Source organism: Grammomys surdaster, unplaced genomic scaffold, assembly GCF_004785775.1.
Source record: "Grammomys surdaster isolate TR1022 unplaced genomic scaffold, NIH_TR_1.0 313, whole genome shotgun sequence".
Lineage (NCBI taxonomy): Eukaryota > Metazoa > Chordata > Mammalia > Rodentia > Muridae > Grammomys > Grammomys surdaster.
In genome coordinates this window covers 2,369,037-2,389,530 of record NW_021604732.1, presented here as the reverse complement: position 1 = coordinate 2,389,530, position 20,494 = coordinate 2,369,037, and the positions used below count along the sequence as shown (strand labels likewise).

The 20,494-nt window shown below is 41.5% G+C and overlaps 1 protein-coding gene across 1 annotated transcript in view; it reads right to left on the bottom strand.

Moving 5' to 3' along the window:
• Positions 1 to 5,119: 5,119 nt before the first annotated feature.
• LOC114629616 (hepatitis A virus cellular receptor 1 homolog) overlaps positions 5,120 to 20,494 on the bottom strand; it is a 22,185-nt gene continuing 6,810 nt past the window's right edge. The window contains exons 2-7 of the mRNA XM_028777679.1: positions 15,490 to 15,831; positions 13,756 to 13,917; positions 10,674 to 10,723; positions 7,621 to 7,732; positions 6,699 to 6,735; positions 5,120 to 5,261 (exon numbers count right to left, since the gene is read on the bottom strand). Coding sequence (XP_028633512.1) covers positions 5,120 to 5,261; positions 6,699 to 6,735; positions 7,621 to 7,732; positions 10,674 to 10,723; positions 13,756 to 13,917; positions 15,490 to 15,831 — 845 coding nt within the window. The remainder of the gene's footprint in view (positions 5,262 to 6,698; positions 6,736 to 7,620; positions 7,733 to 10,673; positions 10,724 to 13,755; positions 13,918 to 15,489; positions 15,832 to 20,494) is intronic.

The window sequence follows — 20,494 nt, the reverse complement described above, 5'->3', positions numbered from 1 at the left end:
CTCCAGGCTGCTATACACCATCTTGTTCTCAATGTCCACTGTCCTACTGATATCCCAGGCTAAAACAATGTGTTTGCTGCACGTAGTCAGCTCCTGGATGGAAGGTTTCCTTGCCTTGCTCCAGCAGGGTGAGCAGCTTGAGAGGCGGCGGCGGCGGCGGCAGCGGCAGCAGCAGGGGCTGCATGCTGCTGGCAGGGTCAGTGGGTAGGGCAGTGGCCACAGGTATTAATGGGGCAAGGCAGGCACAGTGGTGGCCTGGGTCTCCTGGTACCCCAGGAGCCCACTCTACTCTGCAAGGACTTGCTCCTTTGTTCCCAGGCTGCACTTCCAGACCTGTCACCACCACTTAATCTCTGGTACTGCTTCTCTTTGCTAGGAATGATATTCCATTTGGCTATCTTCTCCTCCATGCCCCCATCCACCAAACCCTCATCTCCTCAGAGTGAGTTTTCTACCTTAAAAAGCTGGAGTCTATGTTAGAGAGACACTCAGTATTTATCGTTATTACATATTACCCCAGAGTTCCAAATTCCCAGCCTTTACAATGAACAATGAATACCTCCGGAATTGGCTCCACCTACTGGCTCAGGAGCAGAGGTACAACCTTCAGTCTTACTGCTAGTTGATGAGGTCTGTCTTGACTCTGAGGGCAAGGCTAGGCTCTCTCCTTCTATGCGCTCAGTCTGAAGCCAGCCTCCTGCTGTCTGTTCCACTCAATGCCTGGCCTGTATCTTTCCTACAGCTGTATCTCTGGGCCTTCTCTCCATGTAGACTGGAAGGCTAAACTGAGGCTGTGTTTCAAGGTGGCTTCCTGCTGAGGCCCTCAAAATCACACGTAGGAAAATGAGATTTTTCTCTCCTCCTGACCCATCTGTCAAAGGAATCAGCCCAATCAAAACCTACAGCTGGGTTCAGGGCTTGTGAGGGTTGTGGACCTGTCCTGCGGTAGGACTGCCCATCTCTGCTCCTGCTCACCTTTGGGAGCCTTTTCTCCTCCCTCTGCTTCCTGGGAAACTGCAGGGAGGAGACTCAGGCTTCTGCTCACTTCTCTGATCACATGCCCTCTCTCCCCCTCCCAGGGATCTTTTCATTTCCTGCTGCACTTCTGAAGCTCTGTATTTTCTTCCTTGGGAAACAGCCTGCTTTTTCTTATTCTAATCAACTCTTTCCCAGGCCCAGAAAGAGGCAGTCTCTAATCTTCCTTCTCATCTGGAAGTCCCTGTACCCTGGATACCCAAATCAGTTCAAAACTCATCTGACACATGCAAAAAACTCTGCACATGGATACTCACGACAGATAGCTTAGTTTCCAGAAGTTAGAAACTTCCAAACCTTCTCCTATAGCAATGAGTCAACAAGCTTTAGTATCCTCCAGCAATGAACTAAATGGTACTTATCTGCAGAGTCTGGAGCTGTGCTGGCCATGGTCATGTACCCATTATCTCTGCACTCAAGGTACTGAGGCAGGAGGATGTCAAGTTAGAGGCTTACCTCCTATACAGGAAGAACCTACCTCAGAAAAGTTAAACCCCAGGTCTGGAGAGATGGCTCAGCAGTTAGGGCCATTGCTGTTCTTACGGAAGACACCGATTCTATTCCCAGTACTTATGTGAGGTGATCCATAGCTGCCTGTATTTCTGGTTCTAGGGGATTGGATACTATTTTTTGGTCTCCATGGGCGTGCGTGCGTGTTTTACACGCACGTAAAACTTTTAAAAATAAACAAGAACCACAAGGAAACAAACAAAAAATTATAGTTGAGATTTAGGAAAGGGAGGGATGACTGGATGACTTCCTCGGAGTCAGGACAGATGTCATCAGTTGTCAAGGAGACTAGACTTTGGTGCCTCTGAGCCTGAGACAATGCAGTGAAGCATATTCTGTAGGGATCTATTGTTCATTTTAAAGACTGGGAATTTGTCACTTCTGGGGTTATTCCCTGACCTGTCACACTATTCGTTATAAAGCAATAGTGGTGGATCCTTGGTATCACACATTTGTCACGACTCAGAATGCACAGGAGTAAGAGCAAGAGACTGTGGACTTCAGCTGACAATTATGCCAACATTGGTTCATCAGTCTTGACATCTGTGCTACAATGATGGGGAATGCTGATGCTGGCAAGGCCTTTTCCTCTTCCCCTCTCCTTTCTCTCCTGCTTCTTTCTCTCCTAATTCACCTCTCTCTTCCTCACCTCCCTCTACCAACTCCTTCTCTTTCTCTTGCTCTATCTCATTCTCTCTCTCAGTCAGCATGTGTGTATGTCTGTGTAGGTTGGGGAAGGTGGTTTTGTTAAAAAAAAAATAGCTCTGTACTTTCCACTTAGTTTTACTGTGAGCATAATAATATTCTTCAAGAATAAAATTTGCTAAAATTATGACTGGGCCATCATCAAAATATTTTTAGGCTTCTGCAGGAGCAAAAACTGGTAAAGACAGCCATCCCATATCGCCATTCTGCAGTGCAGAACAAGAGTCACCTTCGAGCATATTCCCACAGCACAATGGGGATTTTCTTTTTTGCTTTCTTTTTTTAAAAAAATGTTTTTTGATGGAATGTTCAGTCCTGTGAAGGCCCAGGGACAAAGTCAGCTAACAGCTATGCACCAGCTCTCTGGGAAGCCTCACAGATGCAAGGGAGCACTCAGACTTCTTGCTCCCAACACTACCTCCTGGAAGCCAGGCCTGGGGCAGACCTGCCCTTACTGACCTCATGCCCTGTCCATGACTTGGTTGTGCACCTGCCCTTGCCCATTGGTGGTATTGTCCTGTTCCATTTTGAGCATTTTATGTTCTTCCTGGGGACTTAATTCAAACATCACGAAGGCATTCTGTCCTCTGAGTCTTTCTAGGTCAGTGGATTTTAGTCTGAGCCACACACATAAATCATCCAGAGAAATTGAACAGTCAGGACACCAGCCCCTGACATCTTGAGATTGCAATTAGTGGGCTGGTAGACAGTTTCCAGCTCTCCAGATGACTCAGCTGAGTGGCCCAAGTGACAAACGACAGGTCTTGATGAGCCCTTGATATTTCCCCAAACTTCAATACTCTTTTGTAAGTAATCACAAAGATAAAGTAAGATTACTGAATAAAAGACACACATGAGAAAGTTTAACTTCTAATATTGTGCTCAGAAGCATTTATGAACCTCAAAGACCACCAAGGAGCCAACACCAATATAATCCTGTTAGGGTCTCTTTATTATAAACTCGAGTTTGGGCTTACTCACTGCTAACCCATAAGAAGGTTTGGTGAAGCAGCTCTGAACCCTCATTTGGACAGAGTTTTATAGTAAAATGGGAGCAAGTGAGGGATGTTTAGCCTGACAAGCATCTAATAGAATGACTACTGTAAGCTGACAGGTGGGTGCTCTGAAGCAAGACCGTGATAATCACAAACGGTCTGAAACGTAAATCTGAAACAATCAGACTAATCTTTATTGATGGTTGCTAGGAAGTAGCTAGGGAGCAACTCTGGGTTATGGACCAAAGACAGGCCATGGGGTCCTTCCTGGTATTTGAGTGTAGCTTGGGTTTAGTTGTAAGTCATTTTCTTAGACTTTTTTTTTTCTTTTAAGATGAAGACTGGTTCTAAGATAGAATATGTTTGGCCTCTCAATACTACTTGTAAAATCACACTGTAGACCATAACTCCTATACCATCATCATCCACAGTCTTTCTAGGAAAGCTACAAATCAGGGCTGTCATTGATAAAACCCTCCTTTGATGTATATTTGGTGCATATTTCAGAAATAGAAAACACTATGGTTTCAACACAGTAATTTTTAAAGCAGATGTGGGAAGCTCTATTATGCAAATCGAGAATGCAGTAAGTAATTTACTATCTGATTTTCCAAAAAAATACAAAAAACAAACAAACAAACAAACAAACAAAAATGACCAAGCCAAACCAACCAACCAACCAGCCAGACAAACAAAACCCAACCAGATACGTATTTGTTTCCTCGAACACTTTAGAACAGCACTAGGATTGTGAACCGAGAAATAGCACCCTGGTCTCCTTGAATACCATGGCCTGAGTGTCTCTGATCTGGTGTCAGAGATCAATCACTCAGACTGATATAGACATTAACACCCTCTAGCCAACCTGCTCTTCTCATCAGCCAAACTGCAATGAAGATATCAGTACAACAGCCTTTGTTATTTCTAGGAAAACTAAGTATTTTATTGATTGTGACAAACTGATTCATTATGAAATATATGCACTCTTTCTTAAATAATTTTAAATATAAATATGGCCTGAAGATAACTTAGAAATTTAGAAGACTGAAGAAAACCTGTGATAGTCCCAAACTCTGTCACAACTGGAATAGGACTTCTCTCAGCAGAGAGCTTGTGTCCTGTTCTCTCTCCTTTCCTTCCCCCTTCATTTCTGCATTGCTCCACCTAGCACCTAATTCAGAGCTCAGTGGGTCAGTATAGGAACAATGAGCATCAAGACAGAAGTGGAGTAGAAATAGCACTAATAAACTGAATCCTTTGGTCCATTATTTTCTTTCCTTGCAGTATGCCTGGTCCATATTCACCATGGTAACCTTTCTTAAAAAGAAACACCCATTCTTATCCTAAGATCAACTACATAATAAATGATCATATTTCCAGAATTATGAGAAATTTGCCACCTCTAAAAGTGACAATAGATTCTCTTGAAACCTTCATGCTCCTATGATTGAAGCCCTTTGGGGAAGATAGGGGAAGTAACATTTCAAAGTACAATAAAAATAGATAAAACATGAGTACAAAATTCTTCTGAATTCAGGACTTCCCATCCACCTACACATACTTTTTTTTAACTTTTAAATATTATTCCTCTTTTGATGGTTTAAATAACTAAGACTATTTTTGTATTACTGGCAATTGTGTTGACTCAAAAAAAATTAGCCTTCTGAAACCTTCACATTTGAGAGAATCGCTGCAGTGAGTGGAGACACTGAGGTGGTGTTGTTACAAGAATTAGGATGATGTTAATCTGAGTTTTGAGTATACTCAGTAGAGGGTTACCCTCTCCACTGCAGCTGGAAGAACCAACATAGAATATCGCCCTGGAGCTATAGTGGGTGTTTGATTTTGTAAAATCAGTGACAATCTCCATAATTTCAGGCAGAAGGCCCCTCAGAGGGCCATTGGGACTGTTCTTCCGGGTTAGGAGTGTCTTCAATAATGTAGAACTTGTCTTCATCTTTGGACTTCACGACCACTTTTATGTTCGGCAAAGGTCTGCTCTTAGACACAGAGAAGCTGGAGAGGGAGAGGGAGAGGGAGAGAGAAATGTTGAAAAACAATAGGTCTTCTGTAGGATCTGATCAGAAAATTTATGATACATACTCAGGAACCCAGGAGCCCCATGCACAAAAACTGTAACAGAAAACAGTACCATAAAGGGCCTTGGTTTTTTTTTTTTTTTTTTTTTTTTTTTTTTTTGGTGTTTTTCGAGACAGGTTTTCTCTGTGTGTTTCTGGCTGTCCTGGAACTCACTCTGTAGACCAGGCTGGCCTTGCACAAGGGCCTTGGTATTAAGTCAGAGAAAAGTTTGCTTAACCATTAGACTAAGAATTATTTTCTTCAATTCAGCTCATATTGGAATTTTTCAAATTATTTTTTTAATAGAACACACACATGGGAGATGTAGGAAGACAGATAACTAGAATCGAAGCAGGTACTCAAATAGGATGTGGACATGGAACGGCATTAAAAGCTGGATGACTCCTGTGTTTACTTTGGACTGTGATGCTTTAGTAAGGGTTTGGAGGGTCTAGTAACCTGAATTTTAATTCTGGAGACATGAAATAGTGGAAGGAAAAACTCAGCTCCACGGTGTTGTCCTCTGACCTCCACAGGTGCCTTGACACATCATCTGTGAGCCAAGGCATACAATAATAAGAAGTTCTTTTTTAAAGAAAGGTTGTTGAAACCTGCATAGACTCTATATCCTCTAATATTAAGTGTAGAGTAGAAAAATATTTAAAACAAAACAATGCCTTTTCACAGGGGTTGGTGTCTGGGACATAGTTTCAAAGACCACTTGTATGATACATATTCATATACACTACAAAACATCGTCAGGCACTGAACTGGAGGAAATTAATCTGGAGAAAGGATTGCTGGTGTTTGTGTCTAACCCATACCAACAGCCATAATGCCATAAATGTTAGGAACTAGAAAATGCAAAAATATCTTTGAAAAGCAATGATAGCAAGAAAAGGACTTGCCAGGAAGTGGTGGCCCAGTGCTTGAATCTCAGCACTCAGGAGGCGGGGACAGACAGACCTGAATTTGAGGCCATCCTGGTCTACAAATTATTTCCTGGACAACCATAGCTTCACAGAGAAAACAAAACAAACCAAACAAACAAACAAAAAGTTATGGGGGGGGAGACTCATTAAACTTCACTTTTGGATCCAAGGTGCAAAATGGGAGCCAAACATTATGGACCACACCTGTAATCCCAGAAAGAAAGAGTCTGAGTGAGGTAGGAGGTTTCTGAGTTCCAGTCTGGCCTAGGCTACATAGAAAGTTTCAGGTCAGTCTGTGCCACATAATAAGACCTTGTCTCAAGTTAACCAATCGACCGACAGATCAATCAGGAAAGAATGATTTAGTGGCTAAAGAGAGCATGGGGAGGAATCCTTAAGACATCGAGTTCAAAAAGAATCAACACAATCCATATCGGCTTACCTCAGAGAGCCCGACTTCTTTTTCATAATTATGAACCCTAAATTGGGGTGGGAGAAGGATGGTGAGAGTGGTTGAAAGGAAAGTTGAACTGTAATCAGAAGCACTCATGATAATTTTCTTTTAACCAACGATATTGTTTCTGTTTTTAATTGATGCATCCCCTGGTAACTTTGGGTAATTCCTTCCTATGCTGTACAGGAAGGATCTTCTTATTTATTGTTTGGTATATTGACCCATCTAGCCTTACGTTGCTAAAATGACATTGTAAATTATTGTTCACAAAGAACTGTAGATGATTCTAATGAGCTGCTAGAGAAGAAGATTTTGAGGGGAGAATAAACAACTTTGGACGGAGGAAGGGAACACATTTGTGGCATTTTACTCAATTTCTAAGTAATTCTCCCTTTTAGGCACAATGTGATACGGCGTCTAACCCCAGAATTGGAATGCTGGGATAAAAGACACTTGGCACTAGAGCTAGCATAAATATACACTTTAAATGAACAAGTTCTAAATAATTAGAGGAAAACATCCTGAATTTTGACAGTCATAATCTTTACTATTTTTTGTTCGTTCTTTTGAGACAATATTTCCCTGTATAAAATTGCCCGTCATGGAACTCTCTCTGAAAATCAGGTCTGCTTCGCAGTCACAGAGTTTTACAGGCCAGGGGTGTTGGGAGACACAGTAGCAATGGTTCAACATCACTGAGCACTCACCAAGTACCAGAAACCACCTGCAATGCTATGTAGGTCCTAACACACCCCTTGGGGAATGGATAGCTTACTGTGTGTCTCAGATCTGGGTGTATGAAAGTCATGTGAACTCAAAACCCCTGTGGCATGTACATTTGCTTAAAGGCAGTCAGAAGGACTGAGAACCCTGGCCCTCCTTCCCTGGGGACAGTTGTGAAATTACTTACTGGTGATAACCACAGTGCTCACAAGCAGCAGCAGCAGCAAGGCTGCGATGGAGATGCCGACATAGAAGCCCTTAGTCAGGGTTTTCTGTGGCTTCCATGAAGGGATTACTTCCTAAGGAAACAATAAATAAAATAACAGTAGTGATAAATAGACAAACCAATAAGTAAATAGCAAACCAAAGGGGCATCAAGGATCAGAAAACACAAGCTAGACCTTAAACCTAGACCTTCATCTTCTCTGGCCTGGGGCTAGTCTGGAATTTACAGCAAGATCAAAGGACGTAAGGCAGTAATGGGCAGTGGAACATGGCGACATGCAAATTCATGGTGACGTGTGAATTCAAAGTGCCTTCGATGCTGATGGAACAGTGTTCTGTGTTGCTCAAGATGATGACATGTGTATATAACTCAAAGTTCTGACTGCATGCTTAATGTGGATGGATATATCATTTATTTGATTATGTCTGCTTTAATAGTCAGTAGTAGTGTATTCGATAAATGCATCATCTTGTGATAACGAAAGAAAAAAAATGATTCATCTCTAAATCTACTAGCTCTCAGTGGATTCATCTGGTGGTCCTGGTCTGGTATCACAGATTGTACTTGTGAAAGCAATTCAAGATTTTAAGTCTTTATAAAATTCTAATACCAAATCATAGTCTTGAAAACATATACACACGAATAACATTATTCAGACTGGGCAGGTTATATTTATGATTTCAGAAATATATGTAGTATATAATTTATGTATACTACAATATGTTTATATTATATATACATACATGTCAATAATTGAACAACAGATCACAAATCTTATTTGGTTTTGTTTGTTTGTTTGTTTGTTTGTTTCTCGAGACAGGGTTTCTCTATATAGCCCTGGCTGTCCTGGAACTCACTCTGTAGACCAGGCTGGCCTTGAACTCAGAAATCTGCCTGCCTCTGCCTCCCAAGTGCTGGGATTAAAGGCCTGTGCCACCACTGCCTGGCCAGATCACAAATCAAAAAGAAAGTGAGGGGCATATATGGAAAGGTTTGGACCAGGAGAAGAAAGGGAGAAATGATGAAATTATGATTAATAACTTCCTAAAAAACTAAAAAGACTATTTACTTATAGCTGCAGCCTGATTAACACCATGTGATCAGACACGTATGCATAATCTCTTTCAGTGCCCTGGTAACCAGGTGCAGGTAACCAGGGACCACTAGCTACTCGAATAAGCATGAGACTGGCTGGGCATCAGTTTAGGCCCATTCATAGCTCAGCACTGACCTGCTAGCCCTAAACAGACCCTGAGAGATACAGGTTTAACTGCAGGAAGCAGACCAACAGATCAGGTCTTTGCCCTCATATGAGCATCATCTCTGGATCACAACCCCAGCTCCTCTGCTTAGTCAGACAGACCATGGGCACATTAGCTCAGCTCTGTGAGCTCTGTCTTTACAAATGACATGCTCAGTGGGGTTCTTGGGTAAGATACTCTCTGATGCCTCTTAACAAACACCCTGGAGAATGTAGGAGAAAACAAGGTTTGTTTGTTGTTATGACAGGGTCTTCTGTATCCTCCTGCCTACACCTTCTGGGTGATGGGATCACAGCCCTGTCACCATGCCCACATGAACATCTAGTTCATAACATTTTCCTGATTATGAATGACAGCAAAGCATATCCTTTCTTATTCATCTTCACAAATTTCCTTCAATGTTTTCATGAGATAGAGGCCAGGACGTTGATCTACTGAGTCCAGACCTATGCTGCTGTTGCTAGGCATGGGGGAGCACACCTTGTTCCTAGAACCTGAGAGGTGGAAGCAGGAGGGTTGGGAGGTCAAGATCCTTCCCAGGTACAGAGCAATTTCACAGCCAGCTTGAGCTACGTGGGATTCTGTCTCAGATACCTAAGCAAACACCGAAAACAATGTTTGCTGTGTGCTGCTGTACATTATTTTAAATGTACTGAGAGACAGTTTGACATCTTCAGAGTCCAGCTTCTTCTACTACTTGTTTTGACCTTAACTCTAGATTGTTCCCCCTTGCTGCAAACCATGACTCTTTCACAACTGACTGAGGGCAAGAATAACCTCAGTATGCAGTACTGTTTTGTTTTACACCTAACCACAGACTGGTCCCATAGCCACATGTGCATAGTAGTTTTTGATATTTAACCAGTATATACAAATTCTTCCCATAACTTCCAGACCACTGAGTGCTAATGTCAGATAAGTCATTACAGTATTTTTAGTATCTGGCTGGGACAGGTGACATGGGCCTGTCATCTCAGTACTCAGTAGGCTAAGGCAGGAAGATTAGGAGTTGCAGGCCAGCCTGAGCTACTAAATAAGGTGATGTCTTAAACGCAGGGGCAGTTATGGTGGCATCTACACCTATGATTTCAGTACTTGGACGATAGAGGCAGCACGATCAGGAGTTCAGGGTCATCCTCAGCTCTGTAGTAAGTTCAAGGTCAGTTGGACTACATGAGACCCTGTCTCAAAAAACTAACAAAAAGGTCTTACCATCAGCATCTATTGTTATGTTCTGACTGTCCATATGTAAAACATACAGCTTCACAGAGAATAGTCAGCGGGTAGAAAAACAATATTAGGGGTTCCAAAATGAACTTCTTTCAATTACCCATTGTAAGCATCAAACTCTCCATATATATATATATATATGTGTGTGTGTATATACATATATATATATATGGAAATAAATATAAGTATATATAAGTCTATATATGGAAATAAATATAAGTGTATACACACACACACACACACACACATATATATATATATACTTTTTGATACAGTATTTTATCACATAACCAAACTTGCCTAAATTGTCCAGGCTGTCCTCAAAAATTTAATCCCTTGCATTAACTTCTTGAGTCCAACAATTAAGGAATAGACCACTAAATCTGACTCTCTTTTATTCTTCTTCTATTTTGATGCAAATGTCTGTAGACCAATATTACAGACCCAATTGTTAAGTATCATGTGCTTCCTGGAAGATATACTGGGGAACATGGCCAGTGAATTAGGGAGGAATGTACTTACAGTGCTATTATTCCAAGTGTCATCTGAGGATGTCACAGTGTTATTCCAGTCTGATCAAAGGGGAGAAAATTAATTACAAATACAAGAATTAGATTTTTTTTACTACATCTGTAAATAATATCCACAAGGCCAGTGTGTCTTATACCTTGTGAGGATTAAGATTTAATACGGTAGGAGAGTCACTGAGCAGCAAGTTTTGAACATTTAGAATTTCATAGTATTTTAAAATGTCTATATTGTAACAGGGAATGCATTGTTTTCATTGTTTCTATGTACCTACGAATGAAATACAGGACCTTCTTTCCATGCAGTATCTGGCACATATAAGGATTATAATATTATGACAAGAATTCCCTTAACTGTATTTACATATGAAGCAGATACCAGGTAATTATATATTTCTAATTTTTACAAATGACAGACAACTCTGTTGGCAACCCACACACACAGTACCCTTACAATGAGTGGAAATACTGCAGGTCTGTGGAAGTCCCTAACAACCACTAAAGCTGGCATTGCCCTTTGGATGACTCATAGCCCTCCTCTAGTCACACATCCCAGTATTTACATTCTACTCCTTGGGAAAGCCCTTTCAAGGAGCCAAAGGCAATGACTAGGTTTAAACAACATCTACAGTCTAGGCTCTTGTTTGGCACTTAGGCCCTTAAGTAAGACCTTCCAAGAATCAGAGTAAGTGACTCAGTAGGGTGAAGTTGAGTCAGACAAAATTTGAATTCAATGATGATCATGTCCATTAGCAAAATGATCTTCATCTTCAAAGTCCTGATAGAAGCACTTAAGAATGCATGCTTGAGCATTCAACACTGTGGTGGCAAACACAGATGATGTCACTTCATTATTATTATGGGAAGAAGGAGCATCCAGGCAGTGGGTGAATACAGTGGAGTTCACTTTAACAATATTGTATCTTTAGTGAGAAATGTTCAACCGCTTGTCAAAAGAAATGTGGCTAGTATTGGTGGATGAATTGAAAAGTGGATAAATTGTTTGTTTCTTAAGAGGAACTTTAAAGTTTTCCCAACCTAGCAGTGACATAAATTACCATAAAATAATCAATGAGATGGTATATAAGTTTCCAGGCAGGCACAGCTATCAAATAGTGGGTCATGTGATTACCAAAATCCCTTTCAGTTCTTATATTTCCTGCCTTTGGAAAACATTTGCCAATAGAAGGTTGCTATAGGCACAGCAAGGACTTAGCCGAGGAGCCTAAAGTCACAAGATCAAAGTGCCAGGAGTCTCAAGGAAACCAGAGATACATTTGCTCTGCTCTCTGCTCCACCTGGGGAGCATTATGTTGATGAGGGCTAGATGACAGGGCACTACAGAGAAAGATCTGCCCTCATATTCCCTCTGATTTCCTCACACCCAGCAACAGTGTACTGGGAAACCATAGCGCACATAGGGAGTTACAAATGTACACATGCAGACTCCAATCAGTTTCCTCTATGGAAAAAAACAAAACCTGTAAAGCTTCTTCTGCTTGACAAAACGGAGTGCTACCTCCAGGAATAGATGGGTTTTAGGAAGCTTTGAGACCCTCTCAAACAGTAATCATTTCACTCCTAGATGTAGAAGGTTTGACCTAACCTTGCCTACAAGATGATAAGCTTTTCCCCATCCTTTAGTCGTGTTACTACCCCTTAATACTGAATTACCTGAAGGCAATTTGAAATATGAACCTCATAGCATCGCTCAAATGCTTGAGCAGGTCAAGTTGAAGGGACCGAGATAGCAGACTAAACTTCATTTTGTTCTTAAGAGTCCATTCTAAGTTAAGAATGGTGGGGCATGGGTCCCACCCTTGAGGTCTGAGAAAAATCACTGGCAGTAGCAAAATAGACATAGCAGCTGCAGCTAGCTGATAACAACAGAGTGAGCTTAGAAAATGTAAGTCTTTCCCAGGTCAAGATGCTCCTTTTTTGATGTAGGCTCCCTCCCTGTGGTTTAACCATTTGCTACAAACCAATTAGCTTAATGATCAGCATTCCTTTACCCTCTCATGTAATGCCCAGGCTTGGAAACACCAGCTTGCAGTTTTTTCCTGTATGAACCCTCTTCAACTAGACCAGGGGTTACTCTTCTATCCTGTTACATTAGGAGGGTTTGTGACACAAGCTCAAGCTTGAATAAAGACTCTCATGGGTTTGCATCAAAGTTGTGGTTCCTGATGGTCTCTTTAGGGGGGTTGTAATCTGGGCACAACAAAATCATTTACCAAAGTCTTCAAATTTGATGTGAGGGTTTTCACCTCTACCAAGGATATATTTTGCACTTTTTATGCTACATGAATGAATTAAAAGATGCTTAAAGCAAAACTTTACAGGGCTTCCACTGCCTCTTTTTAAAGGAGGGTATCCTAAAGTCTTTCCTATGAGTATGTGAAAACAGAACAAACCCTCCAAATATCTGTGTCCATAAGAGGAGGCCTGGCCCTGCACTTAGAAGAACACGCTTAAAACTCAAGTGAAGAGCGACAGAGTCTCAGCCACTTTCTAGCTTCATAACCTTTACCATCAACTTTCTCACTCTGTGTCTGATCCTGTCACTATGCAACAGGGACAGACCACAGCTATATTGGATAGTTGTCTGAGAATGATACACTGATTCATAAAGCATGTAGTATCCTGCCTAGTGCTCAGGAAACACTAACCGTTAGCTTCACTGAACTATGGCCTCAGCTGGATGGGACAATTTCGAATGGACATAAAGGATCCACAGGGACCCTAGTTTCAGTCATTCCCTGTTTCTTCATCAGAAAGTCATGCCCAGCTGTCCCAGATTCCCACCATCCTCATCAGCTGCCCTAGGTCAATGATCCACCTACTAGTGAATCCCCTAGGAATCTGATAAAGAGAGATGGTTGTCCTCCATCTGCAAGATGTTACACAACAGAGGGTGAATATAACCTGAGATTGGGACATTACAGACCTTGTGAAGCTGTTGTTTGGGGCCCAGTTCAAAACTTTTCACTAAATGTATGCTTATGACTTGACTCAGTGTCTGTGTATCCTAGTTTCTTTTATAAGGACTCTGGGCCCAGATACACATTGGGTTTTACCTGGTTTGTGAGTCTGCATGTGTGCTGGTGTCGGAGGAGTAGAAGTAGAGATTCTGGTTGATGTTGATACATGTGTGAATCTTGTTGAAATAGTCATGGGTCTTCCTGGAGTTGTGGGTCTTCCTGTAGTTGTGGGTCTTGTTGGGGGATTTGTGGGAATTTCTGGATTTGGAAATCAAGATGAAAGCAAGGATCAGTCAAGTAAGATGAGGCGAGAGCTTCTGCTGTTGCAACTGCAAGAGGCTTCCCCAGGCAGAGGCTACTCTCCTGAACTAGGATGTGGCAGTGCAGGGCAGTGGAGACAAGCTCACCAGTAGGAGGCAACTGCATTGACAACATGAATGAGAACAGAGCCTATGTTCCCATGGAAACACTTTATGAATGACAGGTGTCAGATCCCCAGATAGCTCTAAGCATCTGTGAGACTGAGGAGGTATGAGGGCTCGGACTCCACTGACTTCACCCACAGTTTCAAGGCCAGCAAGCTCATTTCAGTCAGTTCTGAGAAGACAAACCATACAGCCCTGCATCTTAGCATACAGATTCCACACAAGGCCTATCAGAAAGGGATTTGCACATTTGGTAGAACACTGTGTTCTATGGTTTCTAAGAGAGAAAGGATGAATATCTATTATCAAAAAAATGCTTGTGGCAAGGAGTTGCAGAATTAAAATCTTAACAATTTGGAATATTTGCATAAAGAAATATCTTATGGGTGGGGCACAAGTGTAAATGTGGATTGAGCTAGAATCCACATGCCTATGCTTTACATACATAGCTTAAGGTAAGGTTATAATCTGTGCATAAGTCTGCACAGGATAGATCATGGTGTCGAATTTTGCAGGCACATTATCAACCCATGCTCAAAAGGTGTCAGATTTTGGAGCAGCGCAGACTGGGAGCTTTAGATTAGGCATGTTCAACCTGCAGCTCACAAACCAACAGCATCAGACTTGCTGGTAGCATCCAAACAGCAACTGATGGTCTCAGTGTGCAGAGATGGAGCAGAGGCAAAATGGTGGTGGAAGGAAACAGTCAGGGAGGCACTCAGGCTTCTTTATGTCAGTAGACATGTGGTCCCTGTAAGTAACCTGCCTGTGTTCACTGCCCTACCTACGAACTAAAACCTCAGGAACAAGCAACAGTTGCTTTGAAACTCTTCTTTATGGGGGATGAAGTACAATCCCTTAATCCAAGGTGATTTTACTTTGAAATAAAGAAAAAAATGTAGTGTTTTTACTTTGTGTTGGGAAGTAGCAGGAGTAGAGCCCTCTCCTTAAATTTACTGTATGCATTTATTCCTGTATTTGTGTATTTGTGTGATGTCAGGTATGTGGATGTTGAGGGACCAACCAAGATCCTGCTTACCACCCTCTAAGGACTCTGCTGCATCCTTTCCCAACAGGTATGCTGCTGTGCTTGGGAGAGGAAGTGGAAAGGGAACCATATGCCACAAAGGGTATTTAAATAAGACAGGGTAATTCAGTCTGGATGTGATGGGACTCCCTTTTATTCTCAGCACTAGAAAGCTAGTGGCAGGAGGCCCAGAGACCATGACATCAGAGAACTTGAGATTATGTCATTAAAAAATAATAAAAAGCAAGTGTTTAATTGTAAGCATATCTATAAGAACCTTAGTTTCTTTGATATGGGAAAAGAACAGATTGTTAGCAAACAGAGGCCTCAGTTCACAATAAGAATTAAATAGTAAGCAAAGAAAGAGGGCGAGCTTACCTGGTTGAACAAGGAGTAAGCTGGTCATTATCTCTACAATCCCATACCATCCCTTCATTTGCAATCCACAGCAATAGTGACCGCTGTCACTCACAGTGAGATTCAGTATTGTCAAGGACCCAATGCCTTGAAGAAGCTGCCCCTTTAGCTGGTAGCGATTGCTTGCCCGATACTGGATTTGGTATCCATCAGTTGCAATAATTCTTTCTCCACATGTATTATAATTACATGGCCCTCGGCCCCAACACATGTAGAATCTTCTAGTAGATACTGGATATATACATGGGAGTGTGACCGAGTGTCCCACCACTCCATGCACTTCTGGGAAAGACTCCACAGCAGCTGTGTATAAAAGAGTGGAGTTCGAAAGTGAGCTCTCAACAATTTCCAACAATTAATTTTACTTCTTCATTTTTTCCCCATTTTTTCTTTCTGGCTCAACTGTGGATTATTGTAATAAATATATACCTTTGGCTGATCTCAGTGTTTAGAACTCTGTATGTAGAACATACTGCCGGAATTCATGGAGATCTGCCTGCCTCTACCTCCTCATGCTGAGATCAAAGGTGTGCACCACCAGGCCAAGCTCAGAGGGGGTTTTATAAAACCCTCTGGATAAGTTTAGAAAACCTTTAGTAAGCTCAGTCCTCAAAGCTGATCCAAAACCAAACCGACACCAAAACCTGAACAGGGATTCCTTCTTATATGTTGTTGATAACATTCCAGAAACTGAACAAGACTCATAACCTGAGACCACGAAATCAGAATATTAAATCAAGGATTAAACCATACAACTTTTAAACCTAGTACAACAACTTTACTAGGTATCTGTCGAGATGACAGACAGAATTCCCTATTGCCAGTTGCTTCTACATGAGGGAATCTGAGGGCTGAAGATGCAGCTCGAGGATGCCATGCTCACCTAGCCCACACCAGCCCCTGGGTTGGATCCCAGCACAGGAAGCAATGAATAAGCAAACAACACAGAACAGCAAACTGGGAGAGTCACAGAGTGGTCACTTACATTCCTGCCCAGCCTGTGTCAAGTCTGTGTGTTTGGATGGGTCTGAGAAAGCACTTTCCTTGTTGTATAAAATGAGTGTGTAAGGGGATTGTACTTCTCACTGGCACACTCATTACTCCATTTTTTTCCCAAGTACATTGTTTTATGTTTACAAATACTGTACATTTTATCATAATAAAACTATAGAAATGTATGTTAAGAATTAATAACCTTCCACAGTTCCACCTGCTAGGAATTAGATTGTAAGATTTAGAATCTGTATGAGACATAGGGACTCATACCTATAATCTTAGCTCTTGGGGGGTAAAGAGGTCATTTTCAGCTCTCTATTGTGTTATCTTGGACCCTATCTCAAAAAAATTAATATGCGATTCACTATTTATTCCTATATCATAGACTGTTTTCAATTAATATCTTTAATTAAACAATTGAAAATGAGAGGCTCTTTTTTTTTTTTTTTTTTTTTTTTATTGGATGATTTATTTACATTTCCTATGTTGTCCCCTTACCCCATCCCCCACCACCCCCTCGGAACCTCCAATCCCCTCGCCCCTCCTCCTTCTTCTCTGTGGATGTAACCTCTATCTACACCCCCCCCACTCCCCCCTCCCCACCCTCAAAATTCCCACCCCCTGGGGCATCCAGCCTTCATGAGGTCAAGGTTCTCTTCTTCCACCTATGCCCAGCAGGGCCCTCCACTTTTACATATTCAGCTGAAGCCCTGGATTCCCCCCTAAGTGCTCCCAGGCTGGTGGTTTAGACCCTGGGAGCTGTGGTTGGTTGGTATTGTTGCTCTCCTCATGGTGCCACAAACCCTTTCAGCTCCTTCAGTCTTCACTCTAACTCCTCTATTGAGAACCCCATGATCAGTTCAATGGCTAGTTGTGAGCATCTGCCTCTGAATATGTCTGACTCTTGAAGGCCTCTGAGGAGATATCCATATCAGGCTCTTATCAGCATGCACTTCCTGACTTCCACATCAGCATCTACCTTTGGTGATTGCACATGGGATAGATACTCAGGTGGGGTGGTCTTGAGACGGCCCCTCCTTCAGTTTCTGTCCCTCACTTTGTCTCCATATTTGCTCCCTTGAGTATTTTGTTGCTCCTTCTAAGAAGGACCGAATCACCCTCACTTGGTCTTCCTTCTTTATGGGCTTCATGTGGCCTGTGAGTTGCATCTTGGGCATTTCAAGGTTCTAGGCTAATATCCAATAATCAGTGAGTGAATACCATGTGTCTTCTTTTGTGATTGGCTTACCTCACTCAGGATGATAATTTCTAGTTCCATCCATTTACCTAGGAACCTCTCGAATTCATTGTTTTTAATAGCTGAGTAATACTCCATTGTGTAAATATACCACATTTTTTGAATCCATTCCTCAGTTGAAGGACATCTGGGTTCTTTCCAGCTCCTGGCTATTATAAATAAGGCTGCTATGAACATAGTTGAGCATATGTCCTTGTTATATGTTCGAGCATCTTCTGGGTATATGCCTAGGAGTGGTATAGCTGGATCCTCGGGTAATGCTATGTCCAATTTTCTGAGGAACCGCCAGACTGATTTCCAAAGTGGTTGCACCATCTTGCAGTCCCACCAACAATGGAGGAGTGTTCCTCTTTCTCCACACCCTCGCCAGCATCTACTATCACCTGAGTTTTTAATCTTAGCCATTCTGACTGGTGTGAGATGGAATCTCAGGGTTGTTTTGATTTGCATTTCCCTGACGACTAAGGATGCTGAACATTTCTTTAGATGCTTCTCGGCCATTCGAGTTTCTTCCGTTGAAAATTCTTTGTTAAGCTCTATACCCCATTTTTTAATAGGGTAATTTGGTTGTCTGGAGTCTAATTTCTTGAGTTCTTTGTATATATTGGATATTAGCCCTCTATCAGATGAAGGATTGGTAAAGATCTTTTCCCAATTTGTTGGTTGTCGTTTTGTCCTATTGACAGTGTCCTTTGCCTTACAGAAACTTTGCAATTTTATGAAGTCCCATTTGTCAATTCTCGATCTTAGAGCATATGCCATTGGAGTTCTGTTCAGGAACTTTTCCCCTGTGCCCAAGTATTCGAGGCTTTTCCCCACCTTCTCTTCTATTAGTTTCAGTGTATCTGGTTTTATGTGGAGGTCCTTTATCCACATAGACTTGAGCTTTGTACAAGGGGATAAGAATGGATCAATTTTCATTCTTCTACATGTTGTCTTCCAGTTGAACCAGCACCATTTGTTGAAAATGCTGTCCTTTTTCCACTGGACAGTTTTAGCTCCTTTGTCAAAGATCAAGTGACCATAGGAGTGTGGGTTCATTTCTGGGTCTTCAATTCTATTCCATTGATCTTCCTGCCTGTCTCTGTACCAATACCAGGTAGTTTTTATCACTATTGCTCTGTAGTACAGCTTGAGGTCAGGGATGGTGATTCCTCCAGAAGTTCTTTTATTGTTGAGAATAGTTTTCGCTATCCTGGGTTTTTTGTTATTCCATATGAATTTGAGAATTTCCTTTTCTAACTCTGTGAAGAATTGAGTTGGGATTTTAATGGGGATTGCATTGAATCTGTAGATTGCTTTTGGCAAGATGGCCATTTTTATTATATTAATCCTGCCAATCCATGAGCATGGGAGATCTTTCCATCTTCTGAGATCTTCTTCAATTTCTTTCTTCAGAGACTTGAAGTTCTTGTCATACAGGTCTTTCACTTGCTTGGTTAGATTCACACCAAGGTATTTTATATTATTTGCAACTATTGTGAAGGGTGTCATTTCCCTAATTTCTTTTTCAGTCTGTTTATCTTTCATGTAGAGGAAGGCTACTGATTTGTTTGAGTTGATTTTATAACCAGCCACTTTGCTGAAGTTGTTTATCAGGTTTAGGAGTTCTCTGGTGGGAAGTTTGGGGGTCACTTAAGTATACTATCATATCATCTGCAAATAGCGATATTTTGACTTCTTCCTTTCCTATTTGTATCCCTTTGACTTCTTTTTGCTGTCTAATTGCTCTGGCTAAGACTTCCAGTACTATATTGAATAGGTAGGGGGAGAGTGGGCAACCTTGTCTAGTCCCTGATCTTAGTGGGATTGCTTCAAGTTTCTCTCCATTTAGCTTGATGTTGGCTACTGGTTTGCTGTAAATTGCTTTTACTATGTTTAGGTAGGGGCCTTGAATTCCTGATCTTTCCAAGACTTTTATCATGAAGGGATGTTGAATTTTGTCAAATGCTTTCTCAGCATCTAGTGAGATGATCATGTGGTTTTTTTCTTTAAGTTTGTTTATATAGTGGATTACATTGATGGATTTCCGAATATTGAACCATCCCTGCATTCCTGGGATAAAACCTACTTGATCATGATGGATGATTGTTTTGATGTGGTCTTGGATTCGGTTTGCTAGAATTTTATTGAGTATTTTTGTATCGATGTTCATAAGGGAGATTGGTCTGAAGTTCTCTTTCTTTGTCGGGTCCTTGTGGGGTTTGGGTATGAGTGTAATTGTAGCTTCATAGAACGAATTGGGTAGTGTTCCTTCTGTCTCTATTTTGTGGAATAGTTTGAAGAGAATTGGTATTAGGTCTTCCTTGAAGGTCTGATAGAATTCAGCACTAAAACCATCTGGTCCTGGGCTTTTTTTAGTGGGGAGGCTTTTGATGACTGCTGCTATTTCCTGAGGGGTTATGGGACTATTTAGATGGTTTATCTGCTCCTGGTTTAACTTAGGTACCTGGTATCTGTCTAGGAAATTGTCCATTTCATCCAGGTTTTCCAGTTTTGTTGAGTATAGGCCTTTGTAGTAGGATCTGATGATTTTTTGAATTTCTTCAGTTTCTGTTGTTATGTCTCCCTTTTCAGTTCTGATTTTATTAATTTGGATACTGTCTCTGTGCCCTCTGGTTAATCTGGCTAAGGGTTTATCTATCTTGTTGATTTTCTCAAAGAACCAACTCCTGGTTTTATTGATATTTTGTATTGTTCTTTCTGTTTCTA